This window comes from Silene latifolia, chromosome Y (genome assembly GCF_048544455.1).
Source record: "Silene latifolia isolate original U9 population chromosome Y, ASM4854445v1, whole genome shotgun sequence".
Classification (NCBI taxonomy): Eukaryota; Viridiplantae; Streptophyta; class Magnoliopsida; order Caryophyllales; family Caryophyllaceae; genus Silene; species Silene latifolia.
Genome location: NC_133538.1, coordinates 313819967 through 313841268, shown reverse-complemented (window position 1 = coordinate 313841268; position 21302 = coordinate 313819967). Strand labels below are relative to the sequence as shown.

General features: G+C 40.4%; 2 protein-coding genes across 2 annotated transcripts in view; both read right to left on the bottom strand.

The window, feature by feature from the left end:
- Nucleotides 1–1421: 1421 nt before the first annotated feature.
- Nucleotides 1422–3887, bottom strand: LOC141631217 (protein FAR1-RELATED SEQUENCE 1-like). The gene is made up of 4 exons (XM_074443919.1): nt 3619–3887; nt 3408–3522; nt 2604–3101; nt 1422–1532 (listed from the first exon to the last, which is right to left on the bottom strand). Exons 1-4 carry the CDS (start codon nt 3885–3887, stop codon nt 1422–1424), a joined length of 993 nt encoding a protein of 330 aa, XP_074300020.1.
- The window catches only part of LOC141631216 (protein FAR1-RELATED SEQUENCE 5-like), a 40483-nt gene continuing 23067 nt past the window's right edge, over nt 3887–21302 (bottom strand). The window contains exon 2 of the mRNA XM_074443918.1: nt 3887–5043. Coding sequence (XP_074300019.1) covers nt 3887–5043 — 1157 coding nt within the window. The remainder of the gene's footprint in view (nt 5044–21302) is intronic.

Below are 21302 nucleotides of genomic sequence, written 5' to 3'. Positions count from 1 at the left end.
ATCTTGCAAATGAGTATGTTCTTTTTTCTCCAAACCCAATGAGAAACAAGTTTCTGTGATTATTCTAAAACTGTATTACAGTTATTGTATTATACAAGTTCAATTATTCTATTTTTTTACAAGTTTCAATAACTGAGTTTTCATAATACAATAACTATGTTATTGTAATACAATAATCGATTATTGTATTACATTAACATAGTTATTGTATTATGAAAACTCAGTTATTGTAGCTGGTAGTTTTTTTTATATTGTTTTAAAATATTACTATGCTTTTTTTTACTCCTTGCAGTGAACTTTTGTTTTCTGTGGGCAATGCTATCTTGGATAGGTCTGATATTCTTTATACGAAGCCCGAAAATTACACTGAGTTGCGCATAATAGCTGCCTGGTCAGTTGTCTTGAATTTCATGGAGGTTAAAGAGAAAGAAGCGCCAGTGATGATGTTTCTTGGGACAGAACATATGGTATGATCTGTTTTTCATTGTGCAATTACTGTAGAATGTTTAATCATTTATCTTCAATTTTATTCACACTTTTATGGTATTTATAGGGAATATTTGAAGAAATGCTAGAGCAAGGAGGGGATAGTGATGCTGTAACTGACAGCCAGAAAGACAAGGTTGTGCGGTTTTGGTCCTATTTCTTAGGTGAAAATGTTGTAAACTCTGAGATCGATGTGGACCTTGTCTTCATCCCGTTGTCTTTAGAGAAGTACTACTTTTGTGTTTGTGTGAACTTTATGAACAAGACGGTTGATGTGCTGGACCATACGTCGCATAAAGATTGGGAAAAATCCGATTTTTACAGACTTGCAAAGATTGCAGTACGTTTTTCTAACTCCTGATCATATACAAATCCTATTTTCAGTCAGAATTATTGTATTGCTGTAACAAAGTTATTGTATTGTTTTAAACTTGTTGTTGTATAGTCGTGCTTTCTAATTCTTTTTTTTGTTTGTACATGCTGTAGGTTGATTGTTTTTCTGACTTTTTGGATACAAGGAAAACAACAAAAGAAAGAGTTCTCATTAACACATTTACATTCGTGAATGTTGATTTTGAATGGAAAGCGAATGTCAAGGCTGATAAGGAATCGGGATTTTTCACCATGTTTCACATGCTCACATATGAAGGGAAGCACGAGCAATGATTGTATGCGGTTAAGAAGAAAGTTGAGAGGATTCCTATATGGCTTGAGATGGTGGCTATTTGGTTGATGTCAGATGTCAACGAGTCAAGAGCGTCTCTTTTGGAAGAAGTGGAAATTTTGAGGTGGAGTATATTGGAAGTAGAGAAAGATCTTTTAAAAGACAGAAAATCAAGGAGGAAAAGGGTTAAAACAACAGCCGTTACTGGTCATTCTCGGCGAAAAACATAAAAGAACAATTGATTGATTCTAGATGGATTTAGCGAACAATTCTAGATGGATTTGTTGGATAATCTAATGTTTAGATAGCTGTTATTGATTGACTGAACAAATTTGATGTAGCTGTTATTGATTGACTGAACAAGATAGTGTTTTTGTAATGCCTATAAGTTGTTATTGTAATATCTCCAGACAGTTATTCAAATGATCAAATACAATTATTTTAAAGCTTTCATGTAGCTGATTATTGTAAAGCGTTTGCCCAATTATTTTAAAGCATACCTCTGATTATTTTAAAGCTCTCATGTATCTGATTATTGTAAAGCTTTTCTGCAATTATTTTAAAGCATATCTTTTATTATTGTAACAAATTGGCAAGTGCAAAGCATTATCAATTACTATAAAGCATTATCAAATTAATATATTTATGGAAAAAAATCAGAACAATTGCAAATAAACTCAACATCAATTATTATAAAGCATAATTGTGATTATTGTATAGTTTTCACATGATTATTAAGTTATTCAAATGATCAAATGCAATTATTTTAAAGCTTTCATGTAGCTGATTATTGTAAAGCGTTTTCCCAATTATTTTAAAGCATACCTCTGATTATTTTAAAGTTCTCATGTATCTGATTATTGTAAAGCTCTTCCCAAATTATTTTAAAGCATATCCTTGATTATTGTAACAAATTGGCAAGTGTAAAGCATTATCAATTACTGTAAAGCATTATCAAATTAATATATTTATGGAAAAAAATCAGAACAATTGCAAATAAACTCAACATCAATTATTGTAAAGCATAATTGTGAGTATTATATAGTTTTCACATGATTATTGTAATAGCGCAAGGTATTATTAAATGAACAAAATCATAACAATTGCAAAAAAATTCAACATCAATTAATGTAAAGCATAACTTTGATTATTGTAAAAGTCTAACACACTTATTGTAAAGTATACCCCTGATTATTTGTAAAAAAGTCTAACACAATTATTTTGCAATCTTGCGGTTATTGTAAAGCATAATATGGATTATTAGAAAACGTAATCTTGATTATTTTAAAGCGTAATGCATTTTTCATTCTTCTTCTTCATCTTCATCCTCCATTTCATTTTCCTCTTCATCTTCTTCCTCCAAAGCATGCTCAACAAACGGATTTGGACAGTTTCTCTTGTCAGGGTGTCCCATTTGTTTGCAGTTATTACATAGCCTTTTCGGTTTGCTCGCCTTCTCAATTGCCTTATCCTTGTTTGATTTCATTCTCTTGCCGCTTCCTTTGTTTTTTGCAATCTTTGGTGGAAGAACAGTAATATTTGATTTTGCTGAACAACCTAAGAGCATTTCTAGTTCTTGTTCCTTTGTCAAGCTCTCTTTGGTTGGATTTATTTTCTCTCGGAATTGTAAAAGCATCAAACTTAGCTCCTTGATTTGATTTTCAGGCATCGAGTTAAGAACACTTATTGTTGCATAAAACTCTGACCATACCCTTGATAATTCCAACTTTCTCAAATCAGTGGGATCGTAGTCTTGCAATAACTTTCTATCCAGTCCATACAAAGGCTTTCTATATGATTTCTTCGTCCATCTGGTTTCGATGTACTGCTCCGGTATGCTTTGCAGTCCTTTTCCTGATATAATCCATATAATGTGTTTACAAAGGATTCCTTTCCTCTCAAACATCTTGCACGTACATGTTGTTTCCTTTGATTCGTTATTGTGATCAACCTGCATTACAGTGTAGTTATTTTAAAAGGCAAACATAGTTATTATATAGTTCAACATGAATTATTTTATGCAGACTAGCAATTAACACCAAGGTAGAAGTCCTTCAGTTTTTTTAATGGTAAAACACGGTTATTGTATTCTTTTATCACAGTTATTGTATGTTAAAGTAAAAAGACAATTATGTTTATAAAATTGAATAACCTGAAATATTCAATGCTTCTTGTAGGCATCTTCAACATTTATAATGTGCATGTTTCCTTGCTCAGAAAACCCCCTAACGGCACACAAACAGGGAGCCATTTGCACTTGCTCTTGGAACTCATAGAAAACAGTATGTGTGTAGATTTTAGAGGCATGTTTCTCAATCATTGTCTTAGAAGAAACCTGTGGCAATGTGCTGTCACTTGCAGCATCAAGAAATCTGTGATTATAGCGTGTTGTTGTTCTATTGCACTCTGAAAAAGCAACCAAAATTCTACAAGTGTGCCATCTATGCTCTCAAATCTTTTGAAATAACTGTTTTGACTCTCTGATCTTTGTGTAGTTTTCAAAAGGCAGCCTAAAGGACAAATCCCTAAAGTAAGCAGGTATCCATTTGTGCCTTTTGCCATACATGTATGTCAACCAAGTATTATCATTCAACTCAAAGTCATTAATCACTTGAGTCCATTTTTCTTCAAACTCAATGGGTTCCAAGTCAGTATCCCAAACAACTCCACATATCTGCTCAACAAAGTCAGTCTCCTTACAAATCTGTGACTCAACTTTATCGGTAAGTTTTTTCATTATATGCCACATGCGATGAGCGATGTCTTGCTTTCTTGAATACGAACGCACCCGAGTTTAATTGCCGGATCTTGATCGGTAAGAATGCACCGAGGTTCCTTGTTGCCCATACAATCAAGGAACTTCTTAAACACCCAAATGAATGACCCATCGTTCTCATGATCGACAAGTACAAAGACAAAAGTCACTGATTTTTTGTGGTTGTCAACACCAGTGAATGGGGTGAAGGCCATGTGGTACTTGTTAGTACCGTAAGTAGGATCAAAGGTGATGGTTTCCCCAAACAAGGAATAATTCATTCTTGCTTGTGCATCTGCCCAAAAGATTTTAGCCAAACAATTATCCTCATCAACTTGATAAGCATAGTAAAAGCCATCTTGTGATTCAGAAAGCGCCTTTAAATAATCGAGAATCATGTCAGCATCCTTTTCATCTATATAACATTTAATATTTCTTTTGAAGTTCTTGAATTCTGTGAGAGATGCACCAATGTTTGCATACCCATTTGATTGTTCTGCCAGAATTCTAAATGTCTTGGTAGCCCCGATGTTGAGTTTACAATTGTTAACAATTGTCTGCTTCATGTAAAGGTTAAGTGTTCTTACGTTTTTCTGGAATTCCCGTTCTTTGAGTGAGCAGAGTCTGTGATTATGACCTTCATAAAACGTATCAATAGCATACCCTATTATCTCCTTAAGGTCATTGAATACATCACAAAACCGTATTTTTGCCTTACAACCAAATCTTGTTATTTTTGTTTTCTTTGGCTCTACAGATCTTTTACTCTTCTTTTTCTCTTCTGTGTTTTCAAATTCAACAACAGATTTGAGTTTTTTGCGATCCTCTTTGAATCCATGTCTGTTGCAGACCATTGATTTTTTGTCTATCAAACCATCACGGAATCTTGTTTGTGTGTACTTTCTTGGTATGAAACCACAAGCCACAGCATATAAATTGTAAAACTCTATTGCCTCCTCCAGCTTTACAAACATTAACCCCAGAGCAGGTTTGAAACCATTTTCTACCATCCTATTCCACTCCTCACTGCCACCTGGAGTATATCTCAATCCCAGATTATGGATAGCATTTTCTCCTATTTCAGACGCAACAGTAGGTGTAGAAAAAGTTGTTGCACTAGTAGTATTAATTTCAATGCCTGGAAACATTAAAACAGGAGAACTGTTATGGTATTATTAATTTCAATATCTTAGATTCTATACAAAACAAAACAATACAACCTTTGCAGCAGCAGTTATTTTAACGTTATAATGCAGTTATTGTATTATACAAATGCAATTATTCTATCAGAGAGGGGAGGGCTTTAGTGAAATTGGTAGCCTAGTCCACCACAATACACACACAGTTATTTTAATGTAGTATTAAAGTTATTTCATTATTAAAGAGTGGTTATTGTAAGGATTTTTTTGTCAGATCCGATAAAATAGTATTTATTATGAAAAAAAACAATCTCTGCTACAGCAGTTATTTTAACGTTATAATGCAGTTATTGTATTATACAAATGCAATTATTCTATCAGAGAGGGGAGTGTTTTAGTGAAATTGGTAGCCTAGTCCACCACAATACACACACAGTTATTTTAATGTAGTATTAAAGTTATTTCATTATTAAAGAGTAAATATTGTAAGGATTCTTTTGTCAGATCCTATAAAATAGTATTTATTATGAAAAAAACAATCTCTGCTACAACAGTTATTTTAACGTTATAATGCAGTTATTGTATTATACAAATGCAATTATTCTATCAGAGAGGGGAGGGTTTTAGTGAAATTGGTAGCCTAGTCCACCACAATACACACACAGTTATTTTATTGTAGTATTAAAGTTATTTCATTATTAAAGAGTGGTTATTGTAAGGATTTTTTTGTCAGATCCGATAAAATAGTATTTATTATGAAAAAAAATACAATCTCTCTCTGCCAGATTATTTTAACGTTATAATGCAGTTATTGTATCATACAAATGCAATTATTCTATCATAGAGGGGAGTGTTTTAGTGAAATTGGTAGCCTAGTCCACCACAATACACACACAGTTATTTTAATGTAGTATTAAAGTTATTTCATTATTAAAGAGTAGTTATTGTAAGGATTTTTTTGTCAGATCCTATAAAATAGTATTTATTATGAAAAAAACAATCTCTGCTACAACAGTTATTTTAACGTTATAATGTAGTTATTGTATTATACAAATGCAATTATTCTAATAGAGAGGGGAGGGTTTTAGTCAAATTGGTAGCCTAGTCCACCACAATGCACACACAGTTATTTTAATGTAATATCAAAGCTATTTTAATACTGTAAGGCAGTTATTGTATTATTGTAATCCAGTTATTCAAATACTAGATATTGAATGATATCATGAATGAAAACCTACATGCAATTACTGTTATATTATGTAGTTGTTATTATAACGACAAAATGAGTAACAATATGAAAACAATCTTCATGCAATCAGTAATTTTAACAAAAAACTTATCAACCTAATAACAACAGTTATTATATCAGCATTATGTCACAAATTTACACCTCAATTCATCGTTGTTTGATTATCAACAATATTATCAAGCAGAGTAAGCATTTGATCGTCTGAATTCAGCATCGTTGAAGCTGAAATTTATGGAAAAAACACGTAAATCAAGTCAGAATTTGTTATTTGATTCAATTAGTGAAGTTATTCGATTATTAAATCAGAAATCGGAAGAAATATCAATACCTTTAGTCGAATTTGAAGAATTAGAGTTTTCGGAGAATTGTTGATCAAATTTCGAAAAATTGATGAACAAATTGATAGTTTTAATTGAAAAAAATCAAAATAATGAATGAATTGTTGATCAAATTTTGAAGAACTGATGAATTTGTTGATCAAATTTGTTGATCAAAATTTGAAGAACTGATGAAAAAATTTCGCGTGGTTTTTTTATGAATAGAGTGTTTGATCAGTAGAGAGAGGAAGGGGGAGAAAGAGAGAGAAAGAGCTGGGAAACTTATGACGGCTCAAATTTAGATAATTGGGTTTTGTTAACTCATTTGCTTATATATGCGGGGGAAACTCACGAAAAGTGTCAAACTCACCGGATCTTGCCTATATATATATATATATATATGTGTGTGTGTGTGTGTGTGTGTGTGTGTGTGTGTGTGTGTGTGTGTGTGTGTGTGTGTGTGTGTGTGTGTGTGTGTGTGTGTGTGTGTGTGTGTGTGTGTGTGTGTGTGTATATACATATATATATATATATATGTGTGTGTGTGTGTATATGGACACGGGGGGCCCATGGGGGCGCTTGGGAAAACAAGCCTTTGCATTTGTGGAGTCGGCACCATTTATTGTGGAAAATTAGAAACCGTTCGAATACTTCGCGTCATGTCAAGACACAAAGTAATGACATAGACACCAAGAACTCGTTACCCTTAGCATTCTATGTCTAGAATGACTCTCGTGGATGCCAATGAACACGGATGTTCACAGAGATCTGGAGTAATGAGTGAGGGTACGTATTAGGAAGCTCTTTTGATCGAACACCTAATCCCGCCCGCCTCGATAGCGGCCACTACTAATGATTAGGGAAAATCATCTATACTTCATATGTTGTCGGTTATATGCATGCAATGCAACATCCATCGTTTTAATCCTGGCATGTGAGAATTAAACTATGTTGGTGAACTCGTAATTTAGCTTACAGTAGGTCTAAGTAGAGATTTAGGGTTGATTACATGTGAGAACAAGCAAACAATACGATAATAAAGAGTACAATAAATGAAATACGATAATTAAAATTACAATGATTACAATGATTTGATTGATTTACGTCGAAAATACATTTAAAATGGATAATTTAAGAAAAGAAAAGGAAAATAAATTAGGGTAAAAAACGGACAGATTAGTTGTAACACCCCCATATACCAAGGAGCCTTAATAAGACCTTCCCTAGCATATAAGGACATCGCCATCTCGGTTGCCCGAGAAAAGTAACCATCAAAAGGCGATAAAAGAACATTTATAATTATTTACAAGTGATTTAACCAAAACTACTAATACCAACGATACATCTCATCAAAACTATGTAAACTATTCCTGTCACGACTCGTGAAGACTCATCCCGCCAAGACTCCAGCTACCATCCAAGACATCACCTGCTAAGACTGACTGCTCACCATAAGGGATCACGGCAGACACAACAGAACAAACAAGAAACAACCACCCAAGGTCAGTAACTGAGGCACACATTAACAACCACAGACACTACACAGATTCACAAAACACACACACCACAACTCCGATCAATCACCGTCACCGACTGTCCACTGGACCAGCCCTGCCAGTGGGGGATCGTAGCCGTTCCCACCTAAGCCCCGCTCATCATACTAAGCGATAACCCTATCCCATTAATGTGCACATCCCTTCCCGTGGCGGGTTCCACGGAGGGCGAAACTAGGGCGTGAAGCCACTCCCGCAAGTGACCCCACTCAGCCGAGGACGCACCTCGAGAACCACAGACAATCAATCACAATCAGCTGCGCCACAACAACAACAACCAACGAAACAGCATAACACCAACCAATTACCATAATCAATCAACCACACTGACACTACAATCAATACAACAACCGACACACTAAACAACCAACAGAAACTGAGTAGGCGAACCTACCTTTAGCCAACCGCAGCGATTCCTTGTTCAATCACATGACATTGACCAAGCAAGCGAAACCCATATACAAACAGCATAAAAGCCTATTACTACCACCACAATCCAACAAGGAACAACAATGATAAAGATGATGATGATGACATACCTACGCATCGTATATCAGCGTCAAGACCGCTACCCGACTCAAGCAACCTATCCTCAAGGCACAAGCATCCTCAAAGGCTCCCATGGAAGGAATTAAGGTGAAGGGAAAGAGGTAAGGCAACATCTAGGTCTGAAGGAAGGAGGCGGAAATGATTTGCGATTCTATCAAACCACGATTATAAACCCTCGCTGTAAAGACGATACTCGATCGAGTAACCAATCTACTCGATCGAGTGGCCCCTACTCGATCGAGTACCCAAGCTACTCGATCGAGTAGCCTCGACTAGATCGAGTACCACTCATCCCAAGGTCTATCATGACACAAGGCATCTCTTGCACGAATTCCTAAAGGTTACCACATGCCCCCAAGGTCGGTCAACGTCTAGGTTGCACCAAAAACGGACACGGACACGGACACGGACACGTGACACGGCATCCCATGAAATTTAAGACACGGGACAAGTCGTTTAAATTTAATAAAATATATATTTTATAATTATATATGTGTGATTTTATTTTTGAAAAAGTATTGAATATTAAATTTAAATAAATAAAAGTAAAACTTACGTTAATTATAACTTATTCTCATTTCAAAAACCAAAAACCAACTTATAATCAATCTATTTCGACATCTCATTACTAGTCTAAAGAACATCATTTGTCTCCAATTCAGCTTATTTCCCCACCAAATTCAATCATATAACAATCTCGCCATTTACCTTAAATTCAACTTCATTCCGTTTGGAGGTGTGTCCAAATACCATGGACACGGCTCAAAATACCATGGACACGTGTCGGACACGTGCCCAAATAAAAGATGAAAGTTAGACACGGATTTACAAGTGTCCGACACATTTTAACGTGTGTCCGACGAGTGTCGTGTCTGACATGGGTATCCGACACGGGAACGCTGATTAGGAGGAGTGTCCGTGTAACCTAGGTCAACGTTGGTCAACAGGTCCCTAAAAGGACGGGTATTACAGTCTTCCCACCTTAAAAAGAACTTCGTCCCCGAAGTTCGACTCATCCTCCCCCAAACCACACGACAAGAAACCAAGGTCGACACCACCGTTTACCCGACACAGGTCAACAACTCTCTAGAAGCATTATCCCACTACGTATGTCCATCAAACATCATCATCATCAATTGTCCAACACACACCACACATTCAAGCCTCTAAGAACCACTACTTGAATTAACGAACACACCACATGCAACAAACGGTCCTATCACAGATTCAACAATGTATGATTTATAGTCGCACAACGCAAAACTACCGATGACAACCCCGCTACCGTTCATGACATCATCTTCTCATTACGACCATCTTCTCATTATAACACGTAAATTACGCATTTTCACTTAAATATACATTTTCCTCAACAAAATTATTAAAACAATTATAAACTCGTACTTGGAATATAACAGAGATATTATAAAATATTACAAGCATACGGCAAAATTGTTATAATTTCGGCTTTTCTTTTTGCGACATTACTCTTCCCCTCTAAAAAGGAACTTCGTCCCCGAAGTTCACCATCAGACGACTTCCCTGTCCCTTAACCCGACACCTATCACAACTTATTGACATTACTCCTAAACCACCATTAACATTGATTCATATACACATGCTACTTTGCTATCGGACACTACGTGTTGACAACCCACACAAACATAAACCATTTAAGCTACATACTATTTTACGGACACATATGTATATATATATATATATATATCTTGTGACAACCTAGTAACTTCTCAATAACTTAATGTTATACAAGCACATGGAAGAAGTGAGAATATTATAAACATATTACGCGATTAACCATGACAAATGGTATGCGCATACAGACAAAAGGCAGTACAATTACTACTAAAACTGCGTGAATTGCTCAAAATCCATGTCCATCCCTGACCACTGACGCCACATAACCACTACTCACAAGCCAATGATATGTACATATATAAAAATGAACTTTAAACAGCATTACTTGCATGCCAAGTTCCCGTAACGATACGTATCATCGTCCCGTCACACTTATATCTCACAAAGCTTCATTTATAACGCAAACACGAGTCAAAACATAACTAATAATGCGACCAAAACATGTTACTAACCTTCAACAATGATGATAAATATCGAAACATGCAAAAATAAAAGCATTCAAACAATTTAATTTTCGAAAAGTGCTTATAACAGTGACACTCGATCGAGTGGGTCAGGCACTCAATCGAGCTGGCCCTACTCGATCGAGTATCTTAGCTACTCGATCGAGTAGCCCAAGATCAGAATACCCCTTAAGTAGACACACCTGCAGCTACTCGATCGAGTGGCTTCAGGTAAAAAATGCTCTAAATTTCAAACACAAGCCATATGATCGCATAACTATGAGTCGAGATGATAACCCAACCACAATTCCTGCAAAACAAGTTCGGAAATAAGCATGTACGACCTTATGGCCACCGATACAAATCAAGTTCCAAAAAGTACCAACCGAAACAAACTAATATCCATCAGAAACTACAAACATAAAAGAAAGAAACGGAGTATCACTCCTGCTGCTGCTGCTCGTCCATCACATCATCCTCATCTCCACCACCACCCGAAGTGCCTGCTCCTGACGCACCAAGGCCCGCATCTCCACCGGCTCCAGCATCTGGTCTCACTAACCAAGGGGTCAAACCACCGTAAGGGTATAACTGAGGTGCTCCCCATGTAGACATATCCACCCCGTAGGAGTGAAAAACCCCGCTGCTGTCCCCGACTCCCCTCCACCAAACCGGATGTGGTCCCGAGGTCCCAATACCCTGAACATACGCCATCTCATGCATGTTCCGGAGTGTCAAGGTAGAGGACACTCTCTCGGCTAGGTAGCTCTCACGCGTCTCCGGGGTGTCAAGAGAAGGGTAACCAGGAAACGGATACTGTGGTGGTGCTGTTGGCTGTGGCTGTGTCTCAGCCATCCTCTCCCTCACTTGGCGTGGCCCTCTCCCTATCCTAGGTCGATCCTCCTCAGCTCTCACGTTCTCCCCCTTCCTCGGCTCAGGCATGACTCGGAGGATCTCCGGGTCGATGAAGTACGTCAGCCTCGCAGGACGTGCATCCTCATCCTCCTTCTCGTCAGAATCAGCAGCTACCACTTCCGCGGGTAAAGGCTATGTCGGTGGGAGGTGCTCAGGAGCTGGTATCTTCATCCAACTCATGTCCCCACACCCTCCACGTTAAACTACCGTCCTCCAAGGTTCTCAACCATTTCAGGTCGAGGAAGTAAGCTCTGTCCATGGTAAATACCGGGGTGGCTAGAGGGGTGTAGTCCGGGGAAGCCTCAAAGGAAGTTAGCTTCTCAGCTAAACGGGTGGCAATAGCACCATAACTCAGGATCCTAGTGCCAGACGAAGCCATCAAAGTGAGACTGGCACACACCATAGCGGGAGCACTAAAGGTCACTCTCTCAGTCCGCTCGGGGTTAAGGTACGCCATCAGAAGCATCAACTCATGCGAGTTCAACTTACTCATATCCGATCTCTCGTAGAGGAGACACGACACAGCACGAAGAAAGATCTTTAAAGTGACATGTTGCACATCATTGATCAACATGTTACTAGCAGTGGGAGTTGATTTCCCGGTGATACAAGGCATAAGACTGCAAACCCCACACTCGGTCGGTATGTCACGAAGGGCTCCCTTGGGAGGCTTAGCCAAGCCAAGGTGGTAAGCGAACATGTACATGGTCAAGACAAAGTTGGTGTTCATGAGGCGGAACTCCACAGTTTATTCCACTGGCTCGTATTTAAACGAGCTCATGAACTCGAGGGTCAGAAAGGCATACGAATGCTTTCGTAGGCGATATAGTCCGGTGAACCCCAAGGTCTCAAAGATGTGTCTAACATCAGTCTCAATCCCCAGATCATCCAAGAGGGTCGTGTCAATGCAGCGGGTCAGTCTCATCTTACGAGTCTGTAAGGCTACAAACTTCTTTCTTTGTGTGAAGTCCACAAATACCACGGACGGGTATTCGGGTACCGCCGAAACTAGCAGTCCACTCCCCTCCCCAACTTCGGGCTTAGAAGCCCTACCCCTCTTACTCTGTCTGGTTCCCATGTTCAGTCTCGGCATCTGTTTCAGCATACAATTTAAATATACCACCACATATACACCAAAACGTACAAAGCATACATGTTTGATTATAAAAGAATCATCTAAGTACACACTATCCCCAACAATTCCAAAATTACAAGTAAAATTTCCAATTCTTATAAATCAGACGGTCTCTACAGCTGTAAATTTTTTGACATATTTAGCATGAATTAACTTAACCATTACTACTTTTAGGACTCAAACCTTCAAAACATATTCATATACAACCCAAGTTCACAATAACATGAGACGAATTTCAGTTTGGGGCACTTTTAAGACGGAGTTTTAAGACAAATATTGGGGTGAAAATCACAAAAAATCAACTCTATACATGATATATACAGCATAGATTACCCAATTTTCATCCTTCTACATACAATAGACAATCAAAAATCAATTCAATTTCTCAAACCCTAAAATTTTCGGTCCATATTACATCCAATTTAATTCTATTTTTGCATGATTAACAACAATAATCATCAAAGGGAAGCATCTAAATCATATTACAACAATTGGAAGCAAGTATTAACACATGTAAATCGATTTTTCAACACTTTCCATCATCCTAAATGATTCTAACTAATTGAAAACATCAAAATAGAGTAAGCATTCATACCTTAATCAATTAGGAAGTAAAAAGAACGAATTTAAGTAAGAAAACCGCTAGATTGAAGCACCACCAGCAACAAGAATCAAAGGATTTGAGAGGAAAAAGGGAATTAGGGTTTGCGGAAATAAGGAGAGAATAAGAGAATGAACAAAAGAAAGGGTTATGAACCCGCAAATTTTTTGATACTGTAGCACTTACTCAATCGAGTAAGTATGGTACTCGATCGAGTGGCCTCCACTCGATCGAGTAGGAGCTACTCGGTCGAGTTTCCGTAGAGAATTCCTACTTCCTCGACGTTATAGCTTCCTAACTAGATCAAATGAGGTCTACTCGGTCTAGTAGGCACTCATACTCGGTCAAGAAAGGCTAGGTACACGGTCGGAAATACGAGATTAATTAAGGTACCTGCAAAACAACAACGCGTGTCGATTCTAAAATAACTTTGGGAACCGTCACAGATTATTATACTCATTCACGTAGTATTACTACTATACAAACTCAAAACACATATCCTCGCAAACACATTGCTCTACTAAACACATTCGTTTTTATTTTATGACAACCGTTAACCAATTAAATGTTTAATCTCTTAGTTTTATCACACACATTTTCACACATGTCTTCTTATTTCTACTCATACAACTGTGACTATAACAAAGAAATTCCAATCACGCATTAGTATCTTTGGCAATGCAAACACTAATTGTTCCGGGTGTAATTCCAGAGCAGTTATATGTCACCACCCGTGCTTGTAGAATGACGTCTTTAGTCGACTCCTCCTTGCGGTCTCCTGAAACGATGAACAAACTGAGGGCTCGGCTTTGGGCCGAGCGAACTCACTCTGACGCTCAAGTCAGTAACTTAGAGAGGTAAGTTGTTGTTACTTGGCAAAGTACGTATTGTAGAGAGATAAGGAAGATATTACCAGATGAACAGTGATTCTTAGGTTAAATTGTGGATCCCCTCCTCTATGAGAGTTGAGGAGTATTTATAGACTTTCACCTTTTGTCACGTAGTGGCAAAGTGGCCAAGTGGCAGAGCGGCCAAGTGGCAGAGCAGGTGGAAAGTCTGTTCTACCCTCGGCCGAGGGACCCATAGCAGGCCGGCGGGCCCTGTTGACTCGCCGCCGAGGGCTCTTGGATATGAGTTCGCGGATATGTGCCTCGGCTGGTGGCGCCGTGGCCGAGGCACTGAAGAGACAGCCCGGCTGCGTCGGTTAATTTGTCCAAGTTGTTGACTTCTTTGTGGATATCTTTGACCTTGCTCAATATGTTGACTCGGTCAGCGGGTGCAGAATATGCCCCATCAATTTGCCCCCAGCGTAGTCTATGCCGTGGTATGGGCTCCGATGTGTGTTGAGCGTATATTTTGCGCAAGTAAAAATTTTCTGCCCCGGCTTCTTCTACCTCGGCTTGGTTCTGCTTAGGCCGTACCCTATCCCCCCTCCACATGGATGTGTAATGGACATCCGATGTGGAAAAGAGAGAGATGTTGGCCGAGACCAAGGTTGAGAGTGGACCAATTGGCAAGTAGATACCAAGGAGCGTGTTGAAGAAGATACGTCGATTGGCATTCTGTCAAGGAGCGTGTCCCAACCGCCGCTGTAAACATGTTAGCGTATCGGTCGTTGTGGCCCCGCTGCTTCCCGGCCTTGGCCGAGGGAATCGGGGTTACGGCGCGACAGCGTTCGTATCTATAGACCATTATTGATTGCGTCCTCGTTCACGCTCGGTCTTAATTTGCCGAGGTGTCAGATTTGCGTCTCAACGGTACTTATACATTCTTAAGCTCGGTCTTAATTAGCCGAGGGCAAGTCGTGGTTCCCTCGTCACTCTCGGTCTTAGTTAGCCGAGGTGATCGAGTTACGTTCATTGCCGTTGTAAATATCTAGGCATATCGGCTCGTTCCCGTCGCCCTCGGTTTTAATTAGCCGAGGTGATCGAGGTTTTGGCTTGATTGCATTTACCGGCTCGTTCCCCGTCACTCCGGCCGGCCGAGGTGATCGAGGTTTTGGCTCGATTGCATCTTTCGGCTCGTTCCCCCCGTCACTCCCGGCTTCGGCCGAGGTGATCGAGGTTTTGGCTCGATTGCATCTTTCGGCTCGTTCCCCGTCACTCCGGCCGGCCGAGGTGATCGAGGTTTTGGCTCGATTGCATCTTTCGGCTCGTTCCCGACACTCCGGCTTTGGCGAGGTGATCGAGGTTTTGGCTCGATTGCATTTTTCGGCTCGTTCCCCGTCACTCCGGCTTTAGCCGAGGTGATCGAGGTTTTGGCTCGATTGCATCTTTCGGCTCGTTCCCCGTCACTCCGGCTTTGGCCGAGGTGATCGAGGTTTTGGCTCGATTGCATCTTTCGGCTCGTTCCCCGTCACTCCGGCTTTGGCCGAGGTGATCGAGGTTTTGGCTCGATTGCATCTTTCGGCTCGTTCCCCGTCACTCCGGCTTTGGCCGAGGTGATCGAGGTTTTGGCTCGATTGCATCTTTCGGCTCGTTCCCCGTCACTCCGGCTTTAGCCGAGGTGATCGAGGTTTTGGCTCGATTGCATCTTTCGCTCGTTCCCCGTCACTCCGGCCGGCCGAGGTGATCGAGGTTTTGGCTCGATTGCATCTTTCGGCTCGTTCCCCGTCACTCCGGCCGGCCGAGGTGATCGAGGTTTTGGCTCGATTGCATCTTTCGGCTCGTTCCCCGTCACTCCGGCTTCGGCCGAGGTGATCGAGGTTTTGGCTCGATTGCATCTTTCGGCTCGTTCCCCGTCACTCCGGCTTTGGCGAGGTGATCGAGGTTTTGGCTCGATTGCATCTTCGGCTCGTTCCCCGTCACTCCGGCTTTAGCCGAGGTGATCGAGGTTTTGGCTCGATTGCATCTTTCGGCTCGTTCCCCGTCACTCCGGCTTTGGCCGAGGTGATCGAGGTTTTAGCTCGATTGCATCTTTCGGCTCGTTCCCCGTCACTCCGGCTTTGGCCGAGGTGATCGAGGTTTTGGCTCGATTGCATCTTTCGGCTCGTTCCCCGTCACTCCGGCTTTGGCCGAGGTGATCGAGGTTTTGGCTAGATTGCATCTTTCGGCTCGTTCCCCGTCACTCCGGCCGGCCGAGGTGATCGAGGTTTTGGCTCGATTGCATCTTTCGGCTCGTTCCCCGTCACTCCGGCCGGCCGAGGTGATCGAGGTTTTGGCTCGATTGCATCTTTCGGCTCGTTCCCCGTCACTCCGGCCGGCCGAGGTGATCGAGGTTTTGGCTCGATTGCATCTTTCGGCTCGTTCCCCCGTCACTCCCGGCTTCGGCCGAGGTGATCGAGGTTTTGGCTCGATTTCATCTTTCGGCTCGTTCCCCCGTCACTCCCGGCTTTGGCCGAGGTGATCGAGGTTTTGGCTCGATTGCATCTTTTGGCTCGTTCCCCCGTCACTCCCGGCTTTGGCCGAGGTGATCGAGGTTTTGGCTCGATTGCATCTTTCGGCTCGTTCCCCCGTCACTCCCGGCTTTGGCCGAGGTGATCGAGGTTTTGGCTCGATTGCATCTTTCGGCTCGTTCCCCCGTCACTCCCGGCTTCGGCCGAGGTGATCGAGGTTTTGGCTCGATTGCATTTTTCGGCTCGTTCCCCCGTCACTCCCGGCTTTGGCCGAGGTGATCGAGGTTTTGGCTCGATTGCATTTTTCGGCTCGTTCCCCCGTCACTCCCGGCATTTTTCGGCTCGTTCCCCCATCACTAATAATATCACTCTAAGCATTCATTTAATCATTCAACCATTACCTGCCATTCAAGTCTACTAGAAATTTAACTATGCCACAACTTATATAAACTAGTTTACTCAACTTAATCATATCACATGTGGAAGCATTCCATCAATCGTCTATCATATTCATCCAATATTATTTTGATAATCATCACCACAAATCCACAACCTATTAACTATTATTATTATTATTACTACTTACAAGACTTATAAACTCTTTATATGAACTACTAATACCAACTATTTGGAGCAAACGCAACCATCACCACTTTCTATACACTGTCTCGTACTATAAGATTTCACCACTTCTATTCTTTTCATACACACTTCCATCCGTGCACAACTTTCACTTTTCTCATTATCATCACACACATGCTAATTTCAACAGAAGGTTCATAACAAACAATTCTAGCATAACCATTACACACATTAGGCACATATTTGCCGACTCAACATCCCCATACCCGGTGACTGGCTTAAGCATAATGTGGCCATGATTTTTAAATGAGGACGCCTACTTACCCAAAATCTAGCATCAGCTGGGGCTCCCAAAATATATACACCAGGTTCATTTTATTAGACTTTCTACGTTCATTAGGCTCCTTTGTTACAGGTTCCAAAATCGTCTCTCTGATACCACTTTGTAACACCCCCATATACCAAGGAGCCTTAATAAGACCTTCCCTACCATATAACGACATCACCATCTCGGTTTCCCGAGGAAAGTAACCATCAAAAGGCGATAAAATAACATTTATAATTATTTACAAGTGATTTAACCAAAACTACTAATACAAATGATACACCTCATCAAAACTATGTAAACTATTCCTGTCACGACTCGTGAAGACTCATCCCACCAAGACTCCAGCTACCATCCAAGACATCACCTGCTAAGACTGACTGCTCACCATAAGGGATCACGACAGACACAACAGAACAAACAAGAAATAACCACACAAGGTCAGTAACTGAGGCACACATTAACAACCACAGACACTACACAGATTCACAAAACACACATACACCACAACTCCGATCAATCACCGTCACCGACTGTCCACTGGACCAGCCCTGCCAGTGGGGGACCGCAGCCGTTCCCACCTAAGGGCCGCTCATCATACTGAGCGATAACCCTGTCCTATTAATATGCACATCCCCTCCCTTGGCGGGTTACACGGAAGGTGAAACTAGGGCGTGAAGCCACTCCCACAAGTGACTCCACTCATCAGCCGAGGATGCACCTCGAGAACTACAGACAATCAATCACAATCAGCTGCACCACAACAACAACCAACGAAATAGCACAACACCAACCGACTACCATAATCAATCAACCACACTGACACTACAATCAATACAACAACCGACACACTAAACAACCATCAAAAACTGAGTAGGCGAACCTACCTTTAGCCAACCGCAGCGATTCCTTGTTCAATCACATGACATCGACCAAGCAAGCGAAACCCCTATACAAACAGCATAAAAACCTATTACTACCACCACAATCCTACAAGGAACAACAATGAAAAAGATGATGATGATGATGACATACCTACGCATCGTATATCGGCGTCAAGACCGCTACCCGACTCAAGCAACCTATCCCCAAGGCACAAGCATCCTCAAAGGCTCCCATGGAAGGAATTAAGGTGAAGAGAAAGAGGTAAGGCGACATCTAGGTCTGAAGGAAGGAGGCGGAAATGTGTAGATACCTCATTTCTGCACCCCTCGCAAACCACCCGGTGGTGATTGGGCCGCATGTTTGGTACGCGGAACGATTTGCGACAGTTCGTAAGTTTATCGTCAAGTGATTACTCAAATATTAATTTCTACCTCTTAGTTGTCATCTACGTGCCGATACGGTCGTTTTGACAGTAATTAGAGTACATTTGGAGTCCGGGTCTAAAACCGTCTTCATTTTCTGATAACCGTTAAATCCCGAGTCAGAATGTTCTGGAATGTTCCGGATATTTCTATTCCATATTTTATAAATATTTCACAAATCTTTATTCTTTGGTAAACAATTTCCCGAAATATTCACACAAATATTAAGGAAAACCGAATTATCCTTTTATTCCATAATTTAAACACGGAAATCTTGCTTCCGCAGGAGGAAACCACTTGGGAACAGACGCAGCAGGTGCTGCGCCTCTTCCAAGAGACGCAGTGGCTGTTGCGCCTCTTCCCAGGTCCTTTTCTGCGTATTTCTCGTATCTTTTTCATATCTTTCCGAGATTCACTTCCAAAGACTCTCCGAAACCTTAATTCCTTCACGTGATTAGTATAAATAGGAGCCTTCGCTCCTCATATTTCTCACGCAAGTGTCCGCCCTTCTCTTCTCCTTTTGCATTCTAGACCTTTGTTCTTACTTTTTGGCGTCTACGTGCTTGAACCTTCGACCACGTAAGCTCGGATCCTTCTGAGTACCAGCCTCGTTTGCATGACCGACCAATTTGACCAACTCCACAATCAATCAACTTAATTAATCTATTCTTTTTCCTCTTACGAGGGCACTTTCATATTTGCATTATAGTTCGAGTCGAGCATCGCTAATCGATAACTTAGTCCTTCTCGTTTCGTCAAACATGTAAGTCTGAGGGTGTAAATCTCTCTTTTATTATTGTTATTTACTTTTTGTACCACTATTGTAAGGTTTATGTCGAAAATACCAATTAAAACCGATTTCTAAAACCGTGCTTTAAAAACTCTTTTTTACGGGTTTTCAGAAGACAAACCGTCGAGAAAGGACGCAGCAACTGCTGCGCCTCTTCGAAGGAGTGCAGTTCCTGCTGCGCCTCTTCGTGAGGCTGCCGCAGTTCCTGCTTCCTTTCTTCTTCCTTCGTCCTCCGTAATTCGTTCGTCTTTTGTTTGTTTTCGTTTGTTCTTGTTAATTATTTGACCATAATAGCATGATAATTTTATATGTATATTATTCATCATCATTAACATGTTTTATTCATCATTAGTCCGACTTAAATCCGAAGTAATCTCATATTTGCGGGTTTTTCGTCATTAAATTCAATTCCGGGTTGTAGAAATTTGATTCGTTCATATCGGGTTTCTGGAATTCAAGTTTTAATATATTTTTATTGTCATATTCATCGTTAATTTTTCGTTAATTCGTCATGTTTAACCTATTTCATTCACCCATGTCACTAATTAATCGTTCATTCATGTAAATAATTCGTCTTAAATCCGTCTCATCCATGTTTTATTGCTTTTATGACCATTTAATCACATGTAAATAACCTGTTAATCACTTCCATCCGAGTAAATAAATTAATCAATCATTAAATTTACCAACGAGTATTAACAACGCGCAATTCCGGCTTCACAGCCAGAATTCAGGTCAGGAACAGACGCAGCAACTGCTGCGCCTCTTCCAAAGGGCGCAGTCCTGTTGCGCCTGTTCCAGGTTGAATTCTGTCTCTGAACTTCGTTGTTGCTTGACCTAGTTTAATTAGCTTAAGTATAATTGACTATTATCCGTATTATCATCTATTGTTTCGGTTCGTTATTTTATTCTTTTATTCGTTTTCTCAAATTGTCCGTTTTAAAGGTATTTTCGACATAAATAAATAATCCTATTGTAATTATTGTAATTTTCATTATTGTAATTTCTTTTATTGTCTTTATCATATTTCTTGTATCATTTGTATGTTTTCACATGTAATTGAGCATTAGATCCTACTTCGACATTAATTGTATGCTAATTAATTGTCTACCGACTTAGTCTAATTCTTCACATGCTAGGATTAAAACTTGGATGTTGCATTGCATGCATACAATCGACGATATATCGAGTATAAATGATATCCCTAATCATTAGTAGAGACCGCTATCAAGGCGGGCGGGATTAGGTGTTCGATCAAAAGAGCTTCCTAATACGTACCCTCACCCCTTACTCCAGATCTCTGTGAACATCCGTGTTCATTGGCATCCACGAGAGTCATTCTAGACATAGAATGCTAAGGGTAACGATTGCTTGGTGTTCATGTCTCTACTTTGTGTCTTGACATGGCACGAGGTATTCGAACGGTTCCAATTTCCCATAAAAATTGGTGGCGACTCCACAAAAATGCAAACGCTTGTTCTCTCTCTCCCAAGCGCCCCCGT

Bases quoted from the DNA above. Each gene is read 5' to 3' on its own strand.
- LOC141631217 (XM_074443919.1), bottom strand. From the start codon at position 3,887: ATGAAAAAACTTACCGATAAAGTTGAGTCACAGATTTGTAAGGAGACT. The intron at 3,102-3,407 runs GTGCAAATGGCT...ACTGTAATGCAG, and splicing joins TCTATGAGTTCCAAGAGCAA to GTTGATCACAATAACGAATC. The intron at 1,533-2,603 runs GCGAGCAAACCG...AACAACTTATAG, and splicing joins AGGATAAGGCAATTGAGAAG to GCATTACAAAAACACTATCT.